This window comes from Astatotilapia calliptera, chromosome 14 (genome assembly GCF_900246225.1).
Source record: "Astatotilapia calliptera chromosome 14, fAstCal1.2, whole genome shotgun sequence".
Classification (NCBI taxonomy): Eukaryota; Metazoa; Chordata; class Actinopteri; order Cichliformes; family Cichlidae; genus Astatotilapia; species Astatotilapia calliptera.
Window position 1 is genome coordinate 34395366 of NC_039315.1, and position 20498 is coordinate 34415863.

At 37.9% G+C, this 20498-nt stretch overlaps 1 protein-coding gene across 3 annotated transcripts; it reads right to left on the reverse strand.

The window, feature by feature from the left end:
• Nucleotides 1-4430: 4430 nt before the first annotated feature.
• On the reverse strand, nt 4431-20124 carry coch (coagulation factor C homolog, cochlin (Limulus polyphemus)). 3 transcript variants are annotated; one of them, XM_026193631.1, is made up of 15 exons: nt 19987-20124; nt 18849-18900; nt 18705-18749; nt 17991-18147; nt 16587-16720; nt 16133-16204; nt 14589-14645; nt 12396-12543; nt 11726-11829; nt 10647-10873; nt 9616-9730; nt 9019-9162; nt 8780-8936; nt 8324-8418; nt 4431-6269 (listed from the first exon to the last, which is right to left on the reverse strand). In XM_026193631.1, exons 2-15 carry the CDS (start codon nt 18877-18879, stop codon nt 6097-6099), a joined length of 1659 nt encoding a protein of 552 aa, XP_026049416.1. In that variant the 5' UTR covers nt 18880-18900; nt 19987-20124; the 3' UTR covers nt 4431-6096. The 3 variants fall into 3 exon arrangements, with proteins under 3 accessions (XP_026049416.1, XP_026049415.1, XP_026049414.1); XM_026193630.1 differs by having other exon boundaries at nt 14601-14645; nt 19983-20045; XM_026193629.1 differs by having other exon boundaries at nt 19983-20045.
• Between the last annotated feature and the right edge of the window lie 374 nt (nt 20125-20498).

Consider the following 20498-nt stretch of genomic DNA (forward strand, 5'->3'; position numbering starts at 1 on the left):
TCGGTCCATATACCATCAAATTAAAATTAATCAAATTTAGTCATTGCAACATTTAAGCAATGGAACGCTTGTCTGTAAGCTTTGCTGTCTGTTCTACAGCAACAGCACAGGTGCTACAGTGACTGCTCTTTCTTGTGCTGTTTCATTTTCAGGCAGCGATAAATCAAATGTCAGGTGGTAAAACCACCTAAAGTGATGTAAGGTACTAGTGTTGGAGGACTTGCACTAATGGAAGCCAGAGGTTTTGTTTATTCAGATAATATAACTTTCTTCTTCTTTTTTTTTTTTTTTTTTTTGTCATTGGACAGTCATACTTAGTGCGATGGTACAACTAAACTGGAAACTGTCTCACGTCAGTGTGAGTATGTCAGCACACTTTCAATGGAGCAACAGTAGAAGGCGATCAGCAGCTCCTTTCTGAGGATTTTCAGAAAATGGAGAGGCTGTTGGGCCTTCTTTAAAACCGCCAAGGTGTTTAAGCTCCATTAGAGGTCTGTGTCTATGTGCACACCCAGGAACTTAAAGCTGGCCCCCCTTTCCACGTCCACGGCTGCAGCAAAGACTTCCTGCCTCTGAAGTTGATTGCCAGCTCTTTTGTCCTGGTGATATTGAGGTCCAAGTTGTAGTTTGCACACCAATCCGACAGCCTCTGAACCTCAACTCTGTATGCTGTCTCATCACCACCAGAGATGAGCCCCACCACAGTGGTATCATCTACAAACTTACTGTAGTGTCTGGGTGGGTACTGACACAGTCATGTGTACAGCAGGAGACTCGGTACACAGCCTTGTGGAGAGCCAGTGTTAAGGCTAAGGGCTGGGGAAAGATGAGGCCCCACTCTAACTCTCTGTACATGGTCTGAGAGAAGGTAAAAGGTGGTAAAAGGAAATCTGATATCCAGCAGATATCAGTCTGTCCGGGAGTATCGTATTAAAGGCAGCACTAAAGTCAACAAAGAGCAGCCTGGCGTGACGCCCCTGTTATTCAAGGTGGGAGATGGTGGTGTGGAGTGTTGTAACACAGGCATCTTCAGTTGATCTGTTAGCTCTGTATTCAGTGGTAATCTTCAGGCACAGGCATCATGTTTTCCTCTGTTTTTAACAATAATGACAATACAAATGAAGAATAAACCGGTGATCATATTAACCTGATCTATGAAAAAGTCGTTTGTAAAATTTCATCTCAATCGAAAGCTTCAGTAAAATTTCCACAGCTGTGAAGTTGCTATACACAGATACCAGGTGAAATAGCGACGGATCTGATCTGATTCACATCCTGTGAATCAGAAAGGCACAAACACTCATCATGGGCATAAATGGTAATTTTGAGCGTTTAGTAATGTCTTTGAACTGCTCTTTTTCCAGGGTGAAATGATTGTATATTATACATCTTTAAAGACTTAAAAAACAAGAACTCGATGTAGCACTTTGAATTTATTTTGGGGGATTATCTCCAATCCACACAGGGTTAAAAGTCAGATAAATCAATTTTCCCTCTCTTCCTGTACACTCTCTGTCTGGTGTTTTGCCATTGTGGTTTATTTTTTACTTTGGATGTATTCATCAGCACACAAACGTCCTTCTGATACTTTTATCCAAAGCTCCTGAAGCAATTTCCTTGATAACATCTTCAGCTTGTAGTTTGTCCCAGTTTACCAGGATCAGCCTTTCCCCCATCTAGGTACTGTTTTTTTTTTTTTTTTTTTTTTTACTGTTTCAGTGAGTATTTAGGCAGCACGGTGGCACGGTGGTTAGCACTGTTGCCGCACAGCAAGAAGGTCCTGAGTTCAATTCCAACACCAGGCTGGGGTCTTTCTGTGTGGAGTTTGCATGTTCTCCCCGTGTTTGCATGGGTTCTCTCCGGGTACTCCGGCTTCCTCCCACCGTCCAAAGACATGCAGCTTGTGGGGATAGGTTAATTGGAAAATCCAAATTGTCACTAGGTGTGAATGTGCGAGTGAATGTGAGTGTGAATGGTTGTCTGTCCTTGTGTGTTGGCCCTGCGACAGACTGGCGACCTGTCCAGGGTGTACCCTGCCTCTCGCCCTATGACAGCTGGGATAGGCTCCAGCGCCCCCCGCAACCCTGAAAAGGATAAGCGGAAGCGAATGGATGGATGGATGGATGGATGTTTCAGTGAGTATTTAATGGTTAGAATATCGGATTTTCTGGTGTCCCTTAAAGCCTCTCTGTTTCAGGTCCTGTTTCTTTTGTGTGACCACAAGATTTGGTTTTGCTTTTTAGAAATGTAACAGTTTCAACTGAAATGTTTGAAACCAAAAACACACATAAAGACAGGAGACTACATTATAAGGATTTTATTTAAGAATTAATCTTGAATTTTAATCTCCATCTTCTAGATCAGGAAACAGGGAACCATCAGGTTCACTGCAACTTTGTGCAGCTTGACCAGTCTGCAGTCAGTTCGCTCTTTGGTTGATGGCTTCCTGCAGTCTCATTTGAGGCTGTGTTAAGGAATAAACATATATTCTTAGTGCTTATTTTCTGATTATATTGTTTTATGTATTTTAGTAATAAAGGCTTGTAAAGCAAGGCCACTTTTGACTCAAACTAAGTGCTCAGCCAGACTGTAAAACAGGAAGTTAGTGTAGAGCTGTACAAGCATATAAATAAAAACAGGAACCCAGACAAAAAGAGAAACTAGTAACATATAAGGAGTTGTTTGTATCAAAACTATGTGTGACGTGTAAAGTACCAAAATAACACCTGTATGAGACACATTTTTAGCTTCTAATGTTAGAGATTCTGCAACTGGCTTTGGGCTGTGCAGGGCTCTCTCTTCCGGAAGATGATTGGATAAAGAAATATAAATGTTTTGACCACTCTGAGTCGGGTTTTCTCTGTTCTACCATGGGGATCAAAGAATCGGGTTTAATAGCTGACTCTTTCGATCTTTGATAAAGTGTGTGATTATGATATGATGATGTGATCTAAAGATAAAGATGGGAAACGTGTTCCTTTTTCTCCGTTTACTGAACTCGACTGACATTTATCCTAATAATTTTCACTTACCAAGTTTAGAATTTTTATGAATTATAAGCAGTGATAATGACTGAGAACCTTCACAGACAAACAGTGATAATCAAAATTCAAACAAAGAAAGGGCTTAAAATATTTCACTTCATGCATTAAGAATGTACAACTCTATGTAATTTATGACCAAAAAAACTTTTCCACAATTTTCTTTTTTTGGGGGGGTTCCGATTGGTTCTTATATAGCACTTTTCTAGCTTGAGTGCTTTCTATGCAACATCCGCACACACATTCACACTCTAATGAAAATATTAGCTAAGTGTTTTATTTTATTTACTGATTTACACAGAGGGCTTTACATTTACATTAGGCTACATTTTATAAAGCATGAAGACTCTTGTTTGTAGTGTCCCTGGAGACACAGACCTCTATCACTGGATTAGCATGTTGCTGAGGTAACAAGCTATCAGCTACATTGTTAACAGAGCAACAGCCAATAATAAAGAAGAAACTCCAGTAAATGAACTTACGTCTCTGTTCCTCATTGTTTCCTGTTGTCTATATTTTGGCCACCAGATGGTGCCCTGTCTATGTCAGTAACATGAACACAGGCAAGTGGAGCAGGTGTGAAAACAGCTATTGGCAAATATAGAAAATAAATACAGTTAAATGTTTCCATCAAAGAGTCGCAATTTAAAAATACTTGGCCAATTCTTTCCTCAGTTTAGAATTGTGTAAATTGAGTATATGGACATTTTTAGAAGAACTGATCTCTTGTCTGACAGATGAAGTGTCAGATTCCATACAGAGGGGATTTTGTGATGATAACAAGCACAATTTTCCGAACTTATTTACAGACGAATTTTTTGTCTTCAATATAGTTTCGATATAAAAATCCAATATGGCAAAATTTTAAATGTGACAGAAATGATGATGATTACTTAACTGGTGAAAAGAAACATTTTCTTTCTTTCTTTTAAACTAGCACCCTGCCTCAACTTACAAACATGTTGTTTGTAATCTGTCAAAGACTAAATGCAAACAGATGCAAAAATTGGCAAACAAATTGCAATAAATTTAGTAAAACAAGCTACTCCAGCCACTATTTTCTTATATCTCCCTACCTTTAAAACTGTAGTTGTTCAGACAGCAGATTTTTAATCATAATGGAGAAAAAACAGGTAGTCCTGCTCTGAGTCTTGCTCAAAGCTAAATAAATGATATTTTTCTAAAGTAATGACATAAACCAAAAGATTTATGTGTCTAGGTGTACAGGTGTAAACACAGCAACACTTCTGTCCTTGTTAATGAGATATTACAGAGAAAGAGACTGCACCTTAAGGAAATCCACAGACATCTACACAGTTTGTATATTAGAACAATAACAGACGTGCCAAATGGCTTTATAGGTTAAATAAAATATGTCAAATGCAAATAGGAGATGACCAAAGACTTTATTTCTGTTTGGCAGAATTTAACAAACAATCACCGGTAAAACATATACCAAAAGAAAAGTCATGTGATCATATTGGAGCAAGGCTGTGAGATGGAGTTAAGGGCATGGGTTAGTCTATATAAAAAGTTGAAATCATCAGATGCCACAAATCAGACAAAGTAAAGAAAAAGAAAAAAAAAACTAGAGGATTTTATACACCTTCCTGCAGGAAATGACTGCTGTGCAAAGCTTTCACCCCCGGCAAGCTTTTCAAGACAAACATTCATCAGGAGAGCTGCTCTGTCTACAAACTGTTAGCTGTTAGAAAATATTCCAGAATAATCTCTTAGCAGCTTTGTGATATAAACATGAATGTACAAACTACTGTTAGTGGATTACCCGTGATATATATAAAAAACATATTTACAAAGTAACCTTTGAAAAGAATTTTTTTTTACTCAGAATTATAAGGCCTATTTCATGTAAATTAACAATGGGGATTGTATTTTGGGCTCAAAATCTATTATAATGCCTCATTCAATGTATTCCATGGATTATGAATATATTCCTTATACCCTCCATGGCTAAAACCTATTTTAAAACTTTTATAGCACAAAGCTAGCATTTTTCTTAAACAATCATACCTGATCGAAGATTATTGTTTAGCAATTTTCTTTCATGTTGTTTTCTGCCTTCATATAGCTTTTTTTAAATTTAATTTTTTTATAGCTACACACTGCAATGGTTATGGCTTCAGATTGGACTTGTCATTGTGAGGAGTTACTGATATTTTCATACAGACAGCTAATTATTGTTATTAATTAGTTGATTTTTGAATGATTTTCCAACAGCTTGTTGAAAAATTTAAATAGAATTAACATTTTAATGTGTAAGAGACCTTTATGTACATTAATGTGTTTTCTGTATTTGAAAATAAATGTGTACAGTATATATACAGATGTATATATGTTATTGAATTTATGACGGGTTTAGCTAATGGCAAGTTTTATAAGAAGTGTATTTTTAAGGCATTGAGTCATTATTTAGCTCGTGAAACTTTGAATCATTGCACTGTTATAATGTGCTAGGAGGATGTTCATGATTTATTTTAGAGAATATGATTTGAGATCGGTAAGCTACAAAGGCACATTTCACTTTTAGACTATTAAATGAGAGCCAATTAGAACTACTGTTACTGTTACATGGAGAACTGTGAATGTCATAGAGAGCTATATAGATTGTGGGGTTTTCATACTTTAGGTGCAAACAATATCAGTTAAAGTATGCTGTTAAGTGTCGGTTGGAGCAAATCAGTTCAGGTAACATAATTGATTTAATAGAGATTATAAATTTAAATAAGTGGTTGTACTCACACAAAAAAACAAGTGTTGGACACTTTGTGTAGGAAATTGTAGGAAAATCCATTGTCCTTAAATATATCTGTTTCTTTACATGTCTGAGTACACAGTGTAAAAGAATATAAGAAATAAGATATATAAAAGATGTTGCTGTAGAAACTTTTGTCACTGTAGATACGCGTGTTGTTCTGACAGTGTTTATGTGAATGTAATGGTCGTTCATGTGACTTTAATCAGTACTTTCTAATGAGGATGAACGACGAGGTAAGGGTCCTCACAAATAAAGAAATGCAAACCCTTGTGTGTGTTCTCAGTTATTCTCAGTGAAGTCTTTGCAAATGCCTCGGACCACTAGTGGGACAAACTCAGAAAGGCCGCTGAACTCTCTGGTGAAGAAAGTGTGGCTGTCCTTTGGCTCTGATGACATCGCTTTGAGATCATCCAGGGGTGCCCACGCCACGCCCACTGAGAAGATGGTAATGCCTGGTTGGGAAGGAGAAACAGGAGAAAAAGTGAGATGTCATCTGCATAGCAGTGAAAATGAATGCTAAGCCTTCTAATGATACTGCCTACAGGAAGCAATGTAAACAGAACTGGTCCTAGCAATGAACCCTGTGGAACTCCATAATTAACCTTAGTGTGTGAACAGGACTCTCCATTTACATGAACAAATTGCAATCTATGCAGATATGATACAAACCACTGCAGTGCAGTACCTGTAATACCTACAGCATGCTCTAATTGTTCTACAATATTATGGTCAACAGTATTAAACGCTGCTAGACCTCACTAGCAGGACAAGCACAGAGATGAGTCCACTGTCAGAGGCCATAACAAGATCATTTGTAACCTTCACTAAAGCTGTTTCTGTGCTGTAATGAACCTGACTGAAACTCTTCAAATTAAGCCATTCCTCTGTAGATGACCTGTTAGCTGTTTGACAACTACTCTTTCAAGGATTTGTGAGATAAGGGGAAGGTTGGAGATTGGCCTATAAGCTAAGCTGGGTCAAGAGATGGCTTTATAAGTAGCTGTTTAACTACTGCCAGCTTGAAGAGCTATGGTAGCCAATTATTGAGACAGGTTGATCATATTTAAGATTGAAGCATTTTTTAATGGTAGGAGTTCTTTGAGCAGTCTTGTAGGAATCTAAAAGATGATGGTTCGGATGACGTAATTACTGAAGTTAACTCAGAAAGATCAATTGGAGAAAAAGACTAAATAAATATCAGTGGTACTGAAAGTAGCTGTATATAATGTTACATCTGCGAGATGACGAGGAGTACATTTTTCTCTAATGGCTAAAATTGTACTTGTGAAGAAGTTCATGAAGTCATTACTAGTTAACGTTAAAGGGATGGTTGGCTTAACAGAGCTCTGACCTTTTGTCAGCCTGGCTACAGTGCTGAAGAGAAACCTGGGGTTGTTCTTATTTTCTTCAATCAGTGATGAATAGTAAGATGTTCTAGCTTTAAGGAGGACTTTCTTATAAAGCAACAAACTATTTCTCCAGGCTAAATGATGATCCTCTAAATTTGTGACACGCCATTTCCTCTCCAGCTTACGAGCCATCTGCTTTAGGCTACATGTTTGAGAATTATACCAGGGAGTCAAGTACATCTGATTTGAGGCTCTATTTTTCACAGACTTCAGTATCCAGTGTCATACATAGTGAGGAGGTAAAATTATTAACAAGATAACCGACCTCTGTGGGAGTAGCGTTCGGGTAGCTGCTCTGCTCTGTGGGCATTAAAGATGATAACAGTGGGTGGATCATATTCTTAAACTCAGTTACAGCACATTCAGTTTGGACTTTTTGAATACAAAACATGTCAGTGAAATGTTTGTGAAACAACACTACAAACACTGACTCTGTTTCCAGTGAAACAGAGTCACTGACCCTGCATGGAACGTGTTCCACTGAACTTGTTCTGGAACGGGGCTGGGTCGGGGCAGAGCAGCCAGGGGGAGAGGTTGTCAAGCCAGCCGTTTCTTTTTCATTTTGATTGCAGCAGCAGGGGGAGGAGCAACTTGAGGTCTGGCCTGGGGAGACTGCTAGTCCATGGATTCTTTGGACCCCCTACAGCCTGGCCGGCTGCCTGCACTTTAGGGAGCCTTAAAGGCAAGGACCTTTGAGGATATACTGCCTTCTAGTTTCAATCTCACTCTAGCTCAGCTTGGTAAGCTATAGAAGAGACACTGAATGCTCTTGCTGACAGAGACCTTGTAGCACTTATCAGTAAAGCTGGAATAGAAGTGGTCTTCCTTGAAAGGGAACAAAGATCATAATGATGGAGAAGTCTTCAGGTGAAGATAGCTTACTCCCAAGAGATGCACTTGGGCATGTAGCAAAGGCCATGGGACTCCATTCCTTAGCAGTCCAACAGGGATCTTCCTGTCCAGTATCCAGCGTATCCAGAGTAGTTAAAATAGTAACGATGTTGTTACAGTTACAGTTACAGTTGTTACAGTTGTTACAGTTACAGATGTTACAGTAGTAACATCAAATAGCTTTCATTTATTGTTTTCACACATACCTTGCTTATGTGCAGCCATTGCTGGGCCTCTGACGTCATCGTATGATTGGCCATCTGTCACCACTATGAGAAAATTGCGACCCGGTCCTGTTCGTCTGCCATAAACAACAAATACAGTGTAACTTCTAATACAGTTAAAAAAAAAAAACCTGCAGAATGTAAACACAGTTTTCAGAAATTTGATTTGAGTATTTCCATTTTTGAGTATTTTAGATCGAACCTTAAGAGCACCTGACATCTGTCTCTTGTTGTGGTACAAATGTTAGCGTTATTTTCATAAAATTACATTTTCTAAAGACAAAGATTAACACTTTTTTATCATTAATTATCTCATTAAGTATTGCAAGGCCCTGCAGTTTCAATAAAATAATGAATAAAATAATTTTTTAAGGCTAAACTTGCCAACACTGCAGGTGTGGAGAGCTTTGCTTAGAAAGAAAACAGCGCCACTGTTACCTGAACAGGTTCTGAGTGGTGTAGCTTATGGCTGAACCGGTCGATGTTCCTCCACTCATGTAGGAGATCCTTCTCAGAGCATTGATGGCATCGTCCTTGTTTGAGTAGTCAGACAGGCCAAACTCTAACCTCTGTTCATAGGTGAACTGCACTGCACCTACAACACCAATACAGCCAGTCAGCCAACCAGCATTAATAACGTATAAGATAATCAGTGGTTTGCATGTTGTGAAGCTGACCAATGTGAGCTCCCACATCTGAGATTTCAAAGCTTCTTGCAATTCCTGCTAGGAATTCCAGGACAAGTTGGAAATTCCCATCCCCAACGCTAGATGAACCATCGATGAGAAAGCCGATGTTCACAGAATTGTAACAGGTTTTACCTAAAAAATACATTTTATGTCAATGTCACAGCAGAGCCACATCCATCTAAATAATCAAATGTAAATATTATGAATTCATTAATTTTGTTTCTGTAATAAACAAAATGACTTAAAAGGCTATACTGTTAATGGTGAAACCACAGCTGTAAAGAGATGATGCTGAAGAGACTGAAAGTATTTTCATGTGATAGTTGCATGTCCAAAAGATATTTTATAGTGTAGCAATTCTTTCAAAACTTTTTTTCCAAGCAGAAAACAATATTATTTCATTTTTCTTGGTCAAATCTGATATTACAAAATTAAAGAATTATTGGTATTGTTTTTAATGCAAAGGTAGAACTGTTAATACCTTAATATTTGATTATCAAATGTAATGTGATGGCCATGACCTGTGTGTTTTCAAAGGTATCTCCTGACAGCTGCATTACAGTAGTTGATGAAGGTGTGTCTTACTACAGAGCAGGCCGTCTAGTGAACAGAGTCTCTGAATGAGAGGTCTGATGTGTTTGGTGGTGCTGAACCAGCTGGGGATTGGATAACTGAAGAAACCGTTGTCTTTACACACAGCCTGCAGGAGGACAGGTAGAAATTCTGTCATTAATACAAAACATGTTTACTGTGATTTGATGAATGCCTCTTGGGTTTGACTAAAATAATAAAATAATAATTCAAGTTTCTACTTTTATGCTGCACATAACCACTCTCAATAACCGCATGCATATGCTACATTTTTTTTTTTGTTGTTGTTGTTTTTTTGTTGTCCAGCTGAGCATGGATGGACAGATTGTGCTTTTTGGAAAATTTTCAGCTAAGGCAGTTCTGTTTCAGACTTCTAGGACCTGTATCAGGTCCTTTTTGTTTTCTGGAGTCATAGACACAATACTGAACACCAACATGTTCAAGCAGAGTTGAATTCTTTGTCTGAAAACAGGATCTGTCTGAAAACTGCTGTTTGTTTAGGGTCAACATTACACAAGGTTTATATGCGATTTTGTGTTGTTTAAAGGGAACTAAAAATCCAACTCTGCAACTGTGGACACTATTAAACACTGTTTAAAATAATCCTTATTTATCTTAAACCAGGGCAGATTTCCTGTCTAAATCACAGCATTTTAACTTCCTTTCCCTGGCCTTAATACAAAGTCTTACTGGACTTTTGCAAGCAGAAGTTTTTGAACAGCAGATGGGCTCACATCTTTGTGTCTGAGATGTCCATATTAAATATATCCTCTCTTTTGACAACAAGCATCTTCTGCACATTTACTGACCTCATTATCTTAAATTTTGGCTATTTTTAATAGCCATGCATCACTGTTTTTATATGAAAGAAAAAAAGGAGCAGCATAATGTATCCATTTTAAGTTTAAACTAAACAAGAAGGGACAATTCAGTCTAAAGTATATTTCATGTTAGAGTGTCACTCCTTATTAATGAAACATATGAACATTTATCTAACATTTAGGCAATTCAAATAACATGTGAACCTTCTTCATGAAGTCTTTGTCTCGAACCATGCTGAGCTCCTCAGGCGCTGGTTTGGCGACAGACACCAGAAAAACATTGATCCCACTCTCTCTGGCCAACATGGCCGCCTGGTCCAGGTCATCAGATGGCCAGCCATCAATTAACACCATCATCACCCGGGGGTGACCCCTTCTCCCCCCATTCTCCTGAGAGAAAAAGGTCTCTGCTGTATGCATGATGGCTTTACCTAGGAAGACCAACAACACGATAAATATTTTTACATTACCTGTTTTTTTTTTTGTTTTGTGTTTTTGTCCCGTTTGGATCTTTAGCCATCAGAATTGTTGTCTTAAGGCCAAGAAAGATGCCAAGCGGATTTATTTTACCAAGTGGATCATCATGGCCTTGCCATATTGGTCCATTTGATTGACCTTTATTATAATTATGTATTTATTTTATTTTATTTTCGGTTGCTACAAACGGGACAGACATGACTGGGTGATAGGACAGGGAGAAAGAATGAAAGAAAGAGAGGGAGAGAAAGAAAAACAGAGGGGAGAAGAGACGGTGAGAAAGGGGGGAAGAAAGAAAAAGAAACAAAACACCTGGATCACCTGTTTTTTTTTTGTCTAACTGATGAAAGGAATGCAGGCAGGGTGGGGAAGAGTGTCAGTGGCAACTACTGACAGAAGGATAGCAGCAAGCGTGATAGGGATGGTAGTGAGAGAGAGGTAGTGATATGATGACCAGTTTGGATTATTGTAGGGTCTACCTTACAATATAAAGCACCTTGAGGCAACTGTTGTTGTGATTTTGCACTATATAAATCAGATTGAATTGAACTTTGTCAGGTAGTGGGTTAGATTTCCTCCACAAAATGTGGGAGACTGATGTCATACAGACATTAATGCTGTTAAAGGTGATCCTACAGCCTACTGAATCATCACATGTACTTACTCTTTTCACCTCATTTGATCATAAATGAGGAAATTTTGTCTGATTGTCACCTTTTCAAAGAGCTATGGGCTACAGGATGTGTATTTTTTAACTTTTCAATTTATAATTCAGGTTAATCAAGATATGTGTAAGTGTGTGTTACCTGTATTTGAGTCTCCTCCTAGGTAGGCCAGCTCCTTAATAGCAAACAACAGCTCTTTAGGTTGAGTGTAGTTAGTCAGTAGGAACTCTGTCCTGGGAGAGTCACTGCAGGCACATATGAAGACAAATGTTTAGTGTATATGTATATATCTGCATTTTTGATGTAATAATTCTTATCTAGCCCTTAAACCTAACTTTAATCTAAACTTTAAAAAGCATAAACCCGAGTTCACTCATAAGGGAGGTAAAAGGAATTTTATGTGGCATAGTATAACACACCATTGGATACTCTATTAAATACCCGATTTCCTTTCAGAATTGTGACACAGGTTCAGCAGTCTTCAATAGATTGTTGAAGCTGTGAGTGATGGACGTTTTCCTCACAGAGTTTGATCAATACTGAAATGATACAATTGATCATCAGTTGTTGGAGATTTGTCAACAGAACATCTATGAATGAAATGTCCTCTTTTCCATTTTTATTTGGAAATAAAATAAAAATGGCTGACAAGTTGCCTTTATTTTTTTACATTTATTTACTCACCTCTATCCCAAAATACCACAATTCTCAAGACTTGTTAGTATAAATGACATTGTTGGGTGGTTTAAGGCTGAGGTAAAAAGAAAGAAATAAAGATTTTTCTGAAGTGACTCTGTGTGGTGTGCCCGACCTGGCCTGTATTAAACCAATATGAGGTCCTATTGGTCCGACTCTTAGCATAGCCGCCAGTTTGGCAATAAAGTTCTTCTGCAGGTTAAACCTCCGCTGCCCAATATTGCTGCTGCTGTCAATCACCATCGCAATGTCCATCTGACAATCTGCCCACACAAAAAAGTAAAGATGTTGATCCAGAGATTAACAACATTGATTATTTTTATGTTCAGTGTTACTATAGATAATAATTATTATTGCAGTTTTTGCTTATATAACTTTCATTAAATTTTATTTGACCTCTGACTACACTCGTGTTTTGGACTTTTTCCATCCGATATAATTAAATATAATAAATAAGAACTTTTAGTGTATATGCTAAGATATAAATGGGTGCTGGAAGATAGTTCTGTTAAGTATAAAACAGGACTAATGCTTGCACTCTTCAGTTTTGATGTATTAGTTAAAACTGAGGTTATTGTACTCGGCCCTGAAAATCTTAGAAATATGGTATCTAACCACATAGTGAGTGGTTAGATACTTACTCTGGATGGCATTACCTTGGCCTCCAGTAACGCTGTGAGGAACCTTGGAGTCATTTTTGACCAGGACATGTCAAAAATGTCCTGGTCCAGTGCACATATTAAACAAATATGTAAGACTGCTTTCTTCCATTTGTGCAACATCTCTAAAATTAGAAATATCCTGTCTCAGAGTGACGCTGAAAAACTAGTTCATGCATTTATTACTTCCAGGCTGGACGACTGTAATTCATTATTATCAGGATGTCCAAAAAACTCACTGAAAAGCCTTCAGTTAATCCAAAATGCTGCAGCAAGAGTCCTGACAGGGACTAGAAAGAGAGAGCAGATTTCTCCTGTTTTGGCTTCCCTTCATTGGCTTCCTGTTAAATCCAGAATTCAAAATCCTGCTCCTCACATACAAGGTCTTAAATAATCAGGCCCCATCTTATCTTAATGACCTTGTAGTACCATATCACCCTATTAGAGCACTTCACTCTCACACTGCAGGCCTACTTGTTGTTCCTAGAGTATTTAAAAGTAGAATGGGAGGGAGAGCCTTCAGTTTTCAGGCCCCTCTTCTGTGGAACCAGCTTCCAGTTTGGATTCGGGAGACAGACACTATCTCTACTTTCAAGATTAGGCTTAAAACTTTCCTTTTTGCTAAAGCGTATAGTTAGGGCTGGACCAGGTGACCCTGAATCCTCCCTTAGTTATGCTGCAATAGACGTAGGCTGCCGGGGGATTCCCATGATGCATTGAGTTTTTCCTTTCCAGCCACCTTTCTCACTCACTATGTGTTAATTAATCTCTGTCTCTCTTCCACAGCATGTCTTTTATCCTGTCTTCCTTCTCTCTCCCCAAATGGTCGCAGCAGATGGCCCCGCCCCTCCCTGAGCCTGGTTCTGCCAGAGGAATCTTCCTGTTAAAAAGGGAGTTTTTCCTTCCCACTGTCGCCAAAGTGCTTGCTCATAGGGGGTCCTATGATTGTTGGGTCTTTCTCTGTATCTTTTATTGTATGATCTACTGTACAATATAAAGCGCCTTGAGGTGACTGCTGTTGTGATTTGGCGCTATATAAATAAAATTGAATTGAATTGAATTGCCACAATTATTACAGTCAATTAAAAAGTGCATGTGATACTTATATATGCAGATGACTAAACTCTATTTAACCACCTTCTACAGTCATTGTTCTACAGTTACTGTCTTGTACCCATTTCTGGCTCACTTTAAAAAAAAAGTAATGCATAATAAACTCTGATGTAAACAAAAACCATAAAAAATAATAACTTAATTTAAGTTTTAATCTGTAAGCTTAAGCTTGGGATCAGATGGCAGGGGACAGGTCTAGTGTGCTCAAATGTGTAATGAAGGTGTGCTGGGAGCATCTAGCAGAAGCCCCAGTCTGTGAAATATTAGGTCTTTAGCTATTGCTGCGAACGCAAGTGTGGTTCTTTTTTACCAGACTGTTGATTTGGCCACTCCTTAAGTTCTTATTTAATTATGTCTCCCTGACCTGTATCAACATCTGTTTGAACCTTTTGTTGAGTGATTTTAAACAGCTACCAAACTGATATTCTATACTTGGAAACAAATCCTGAATAGAATAGAATAAAATAGAATAGAATAGAATGCCTTTATTGTCACTATACAGATGAACTGTATAACCAATGATATATACAATGTACCTTTATTCCCACCTGCCAGGGCTTTTTTCACTGATGGCTTCTTCAGCAGTTTCTTTACTGCAACACACACATTTGTACATCTTTGTAAACAGTCATTGATACAATGCATTCCTTAGCGCTTCACCCATCCTTACACTACTATAACTAAAAACTAAAACTTCTAAGGGCTTGGCACTCATATACACACTCAAATACACACACACATAAAGGTCAACTGAGGTAACACAGTATTTATGGTCGAAGCATCAAACTCCTGTTGAGTAATCCATATCCAGTGTTCTATTGTGTTTATGCCTTTATATTTTCAGAATATCTCCTGTCTGAGTCACCCCTATTGCTTAAATAGGAATGGGAAGGGACTGTCATAATAAATTATGGACAGTACACATTCAAAGAGCATTTTCTGAGTAACTTGTACTTTGTATAAATTCCCTAACTTTGGCACTCTAGGTACTCTCTCATTAAAAAAGTATGATGTGGAACAAAGTCTGACTTGTGGAACAGGTTAATTATATTTTGTAATAAGACATTTACTTGGCAGAAAAAAAGTTAATCCTGCCAAACAGGTAATTATCTCAACCATCAAGTTATACTCACATGATCTGTATTCTGATCTGCTGGAAAAACAGCAAAAGAGAATAACAGGTCATAATGAAAGTTATGGCCCGAAAGTGGTCAGTACAGTATACAGAAGCATCTGTGCCGAGTATGGCCTGGAAGCCTCGAGGTCAAAATGGTGATGGCTAACCAACCGGACATAGTAGTGGTGGACAAGCAGCCGTAGTGATAGATATAGCGATATTGAGTGACAGCAACATCAGGAAGAAGGAACACGAAAAGCTGGAGAAATACCAAGGGCTCAGAGAAGAGCTCCAGAAGATGGGGAAGGTGAAGGTAACAGTGATCCCAGTAGTAAGCACTCAGTGCAGTGACCCCCAAGCTAGGCAAGTGGCTCCAGCAGATCCCACGAACAACAACCGAGATCCCCGTCCAGAAGAGCGAAGTCCTAGGAGCAGCCAAGATACTGCGCAAGACCCTCAAGCTCCCAGGCCTCTGGTAGAGGACCTGAGCCTGAGGACTGCCCACAGGGCGAGAGGGGATTTTTTAAAAATATATTTATATGTGTGTATATGTGTGATGCCGTCCTTTTACTTCTGTATGAGCTTCTCTTTTAATTTTGCCTTTGACTTAAGCTCAGTGCAAATAAAGAAGCCACTTTTGGCTGTCCCCTTGTCACAGTGGGTTGCTCTACTTATTTGATTTGGCAGAGTTTTACGCCGGATGTCCTTCCTGACACAACCCCAACGGAGATTTTTGTCTCAAGCTGGAAACCGGTGATCCTTCACTTGCCAAACAAATCTGTTAACCACTAATGAAAATAAAAATCTGACAAAAGAAAGTCAAAGACATAACAAGATGAATTACCAAAAGGAAACAGTTAATTAGAAAAAGTGCTCAGATCAGGGTGGTGTCATGACACTAGGAAAGCACAGACAGAACAAGAACAAATATATATTCCTAATATAAAGGTGTGTATCATTTACCTGGTCGCGCAGCTGCAGGAAGAGCTGTGGTGCTGGTCTCGCTGATCAGCTCCTGTGGAACATTAATGGGCTCTAAAACACACAGAAGGTATGATAATTAGTGGAGAAGACAGATATGGATCATTCACATCTGCAGTCAAATGATGATATTAATCAATTAAAAATTGTGTTTTTGTTTTGTCTAATCCCTGCTAATTTGCAGTTTATAAAATAAAATTATTTTTTCTGTTGTATAATTACAGGTAAAGCTTTCCAGTACTATATAAGTTTATACAATCTCCAGATAACTATATATTAAAATAATGTATATATCATTCTGAAATCACAATTCTAGGTACTTTAAGCATATCTCGCAATAATAAATAATAAATAATAATAAATATTAACATTATTAGGTTATTCATATTGGATTATTACTTAATTAAAAACAATTCACCAAAGTGGCTCCACCTACTGGTGAGGCTGAAGGAGGCGGTCCAGTGAGACAGGGCCTGTGAGTGTATACCGTGGGCATATGAGCTGATGTAGTTGTGCCGTCCCTGCAGCCTATGAACCCTAACAGGGCCCCCAGCTGGGCCCAGGATACCTCTGTATGAAATGACAAAATAAAAGTATTATTATCACAGTGGAAAAAGATCATCATTAACAGTTATGAGAGTTGCTACTCGTGAAGTCAATTACAAATGCAGCTTGAACTAGTGCATCTGGACCGAGACCTTGTTAAAAAAAAAAATTTTAAAAACACACACGTGCGCAGGAAGTTCTTTTCATAGTAAAATAAATAACTAAAAAAAACCTTTATGGGACAAGGAGAAGACACAGCTGTGAAGGAGAAAAAAAGATAAGAATAAGCATAATTTTTCTTCTCAGTAGGCCACCGAGGCCCTCTGCAGAGGAATGAGGAGGTCACTCAGGGCTGAGAACTTAATCCTCCTTTCATGCACATTCCTTCATGGTGTTGGTGTTTTGTTAAGGTTCACATCTTGGCAGCGGAACACAGAGTCTAATCCACATGTTTGAAAAAACAATTCTCACTCCAACGGCACCGCTGTGACGAGGTGTTCATGCTCTGAAAAGGCTGCTAAGAGTATCATATACAGGGAACTAAAAACAATGGCAAGAAGCAGTGGAAGTAACAAGGAAGTAATCAGTGAACCACAAAGCAAAATAACCAAATAGAGCTCCACCACCAAAAAAAAGTTGCATTAAACTAAAAAATAAATAAATAAATATAAAAAAATACAAAAAAAAAATGACTGAAGACCCTGAATAAGAAGGAGAGCGTCTAATCATTAAAAATGTAATAAAAGCAAAGAAAAATTAAACTGAAGGAACTTTAACACAATATTGAAAAAGCCTAGGTTAAATTAAAAAAAAAACTTTAATTGAAAATATACACACAAAACAATACAATATACTAAATGAAAAAATGAATGAAAATTAAAAATGAACCAACAATACAAAATAGAATCAACTATGAGAAAAAACTGATTTTAAATAAATACATGAATAAAAGTTAAAAAAAGAAAAGAAAAAAAAGAAAAACTAGTAACAAAAACCCTCCAAACAAAATATGGAAATGAAAATCAGAAGATAAGAAGGATTTACTTTGTTTTCTATTTTTGTTATTTTTTTTTCCATTTCCATTTTGCTTATTTTTCTGTCGGTCCTTTCAGCCAACCACGTCACGGTCCTCTAAATATTACCATGGTTTAATTGTGTAGCTTTAAAATCAAGCAAGTGTACAACATTATGTTTTAGTGTTTTCAGTGATAGACTGAAATATCACAGTTAATATTTACTATAATATGTAATTAAAACATATTTTGGTACAGCTGATATGAAAGGAAAGCTGTACCTGTGGACTGCAGCTCCACAGATGGATGAGACAGCAGCATAGACTCCTGTCCCAAACACAGACATCCTCCACTGTGTGCACTGTGGTGGACATAAAACCACCACGGTGTCCTGGGTCAGGTCTGCTCCACGTGTTGTACAGGTCACTGGATAGGGCACTGAGTGGAAAACAGAAGATGTCCAGTCAAAATACTCCATTAAAATCCTTGATCTAGGTAGTAGGTTTCATCTTCATTAAATAGAGTAAGCTAGTTTAGTCCAGAGGCAAGACCAAGCATTTTTAAAAACAGACAGAAACATAAAAAAAGACAAACGACAGAATACAACTAAACAGATTTCTTTTACTATTAATATATATTATTAATTTCATTATAAAATAATTTTCTAAAAAGATAAAAGGGGGAAGGAACATTTATAAAGTGTAAAAGTATAAACATATATCAAATGTAAATGTTAATAATAATAACAACAACAAAAAAGTAAAATATGTAAAATGCTAATAAAAACAGAAAATAGCTATGGCTATTGGTGATTTTACTACAATTGTGTTTTTTTTGTTGGTTACTTTTTGCAGCAATTACACAAATAGACACGTATTTATATATGTGTGTGTACTTTACATTTTCTACAGTGTATGATTCTAAGGAACAAAAGTGACCAGAGAACTAAGTGGATCTATCTGCTGTCAGGCAATCAGGTATTTTTCAGGACTCACCACTAACTTCTGAGCCAAGTACTGAGGAGAGCAGGAACAAAAGGCCTGATGGGGAAAAACAGATCACACAAAGTTGTCATCATATGAAAGAAAGGAAGAAAAGAAAAAAGCAAAAAAAAAAGGAAAAAAAAGAACAGAAGTTACCTGTCAGAGGCAGCACAGACAGCTGAGGCATTTCTGCAACAAGCTCGGTATACTGAAAAACAGATATTACATATAGTTACTCTAATAATAATGAGTATTATTTTTAAATCGTATTTTTTTTAAACGAGTTTACCCAGCCTCCTCTGGCTCATCCAGCCAAAAACAAACCATCACCTATATTTCATAAAGCAAATAGGCAAGAGCTTTCCATTGGTGTGGAGGTCTAAGTTCAGCCACATTATCTACCCCCCAAAATGAGGCCAGCTGACTACTTGAACAAAATGAATGACTAGGTTTTCATTTCCTTTCCTTGCATTCCTCATTCCAAAAGAATATTCCAAGAGAAAGACACCAGGATTCACCAGGGTTAAATTGTGAAAGAGTGATTCTAAGAGCATGAGACATTATTTTCAAACACGGACTGGCCACCACGGAGACTCTTTGGGATGCACTGGAGTGGTCAGACTCTCCCATCATTAGTATGAGATGATAAAAAACCAATGCAGCTCTGGATGGAAATAAACATTGACACAGCTGAAATGATAAAATTCAGCTCATCGACATGATCCTACTGCAAATGCGTGCCATAATCAAAGCTAAAGGTGCTCCAACAACGTATTTTATTTTGGCCAATAAACCAGTCCACAAGCTAATTATGGATTAGTAAGAAATCTAGAAATGTAGTTATGTGTGAACCACACATCACGTAAGTGAGATTAGAAAACAATGTCATCACATCACTAAAGAAGAAAAGGCAGTAAATGGTTAAATGTCAAGTCCACAGCTATCTCAGGAAATCGTTTAAAATTTGTTTGTGACCGAATCCACCAATGACACAACAGCCAGTAACCAGTAGTGGTTTGTAAGCTCCATATATTCCTATATACAAGGACTAATCAGAAGCCAGAAAGCAAGCCAGTACCAATCCCTAAGCTTGGCAGGTTAAACAGTCGATAAATACATTAAAAAAAGATGGAAAAAAAAAAGAGATAAGCAGTTAGTAGAGGGTGTAATAAACATACAGCAAGTAAATAAAGTTATTGGTTAATCACTGAATGGATGTAAATCACCCAGCCTGTTAGTCATTTCTAAAGAAAGATCTCTGTGCAGAATCAGCAGGAATTTCAGTCTTACGAACTGTTTCTTCAGCAGACGTCTCTGAGGAAAACTGTTCAGACTGTTCACACGTTATTCCCTGGAAGGAGCAGCAGGCGGTAAAATGACAATGCTGAGCTGGTGTCGATCGCCTGGCGAGAGAGAGGTAGCCCTTTAAATAAGCGTTCTCTCTCACAACACACACACACACATTCATACACACCTTACTGTGGTGACTTCAGAGGGGGAGGGAGGAGGGGCCTCAGTGACAGGTCAACCTGAGATGGAGCAGAGGAGTGAACTGCAGAAAAACCTTGAGATAACTGTTGTGCTTTAGTGCTATATAAATACAATTTATATAGCACTAGATATTTTTGTACAATAACCTGAGTGGGTTTAATAAAGACATGCCTTAAAAGCCCACTGAAAGGATTAAAAATGTGGGCGTCTATTATTGAAAGTGCAATAGCTAGCTACATCACAGCAGCTTCAGGACGGAAAACCACATTTAAGCTTTGTTATAAACAGAGGCGCCACCAAAGGGGGGCCAGGGAG

What these genes read in the sequence shown, in the direction of transcription:
- coch (XM_026193631.1), bottom strand. Translation starts at nt 18,879, where the DNA reads ATGCCTCAGCTGTCTGTGCTGCCTCTGACAG. An exon ending in ACTTGGCTCAGAAGTTAGTG is followed by an intron (nt 18,148 to 18,704) that starts GTGAGTCCTGAA and finishes TTTTCCACTCAG; the next exon opens with TGCCCTATCCAGTGACCTGT. An exon ending in ACTAGACGGCCTGCTCTGTA is followed by an intron (nt 9,163 to 9,615) that starts GTAAGACACACC and finishes TGTATTTTTTAG; the next exon opens with GTAAAACCTGTTACAATTCT.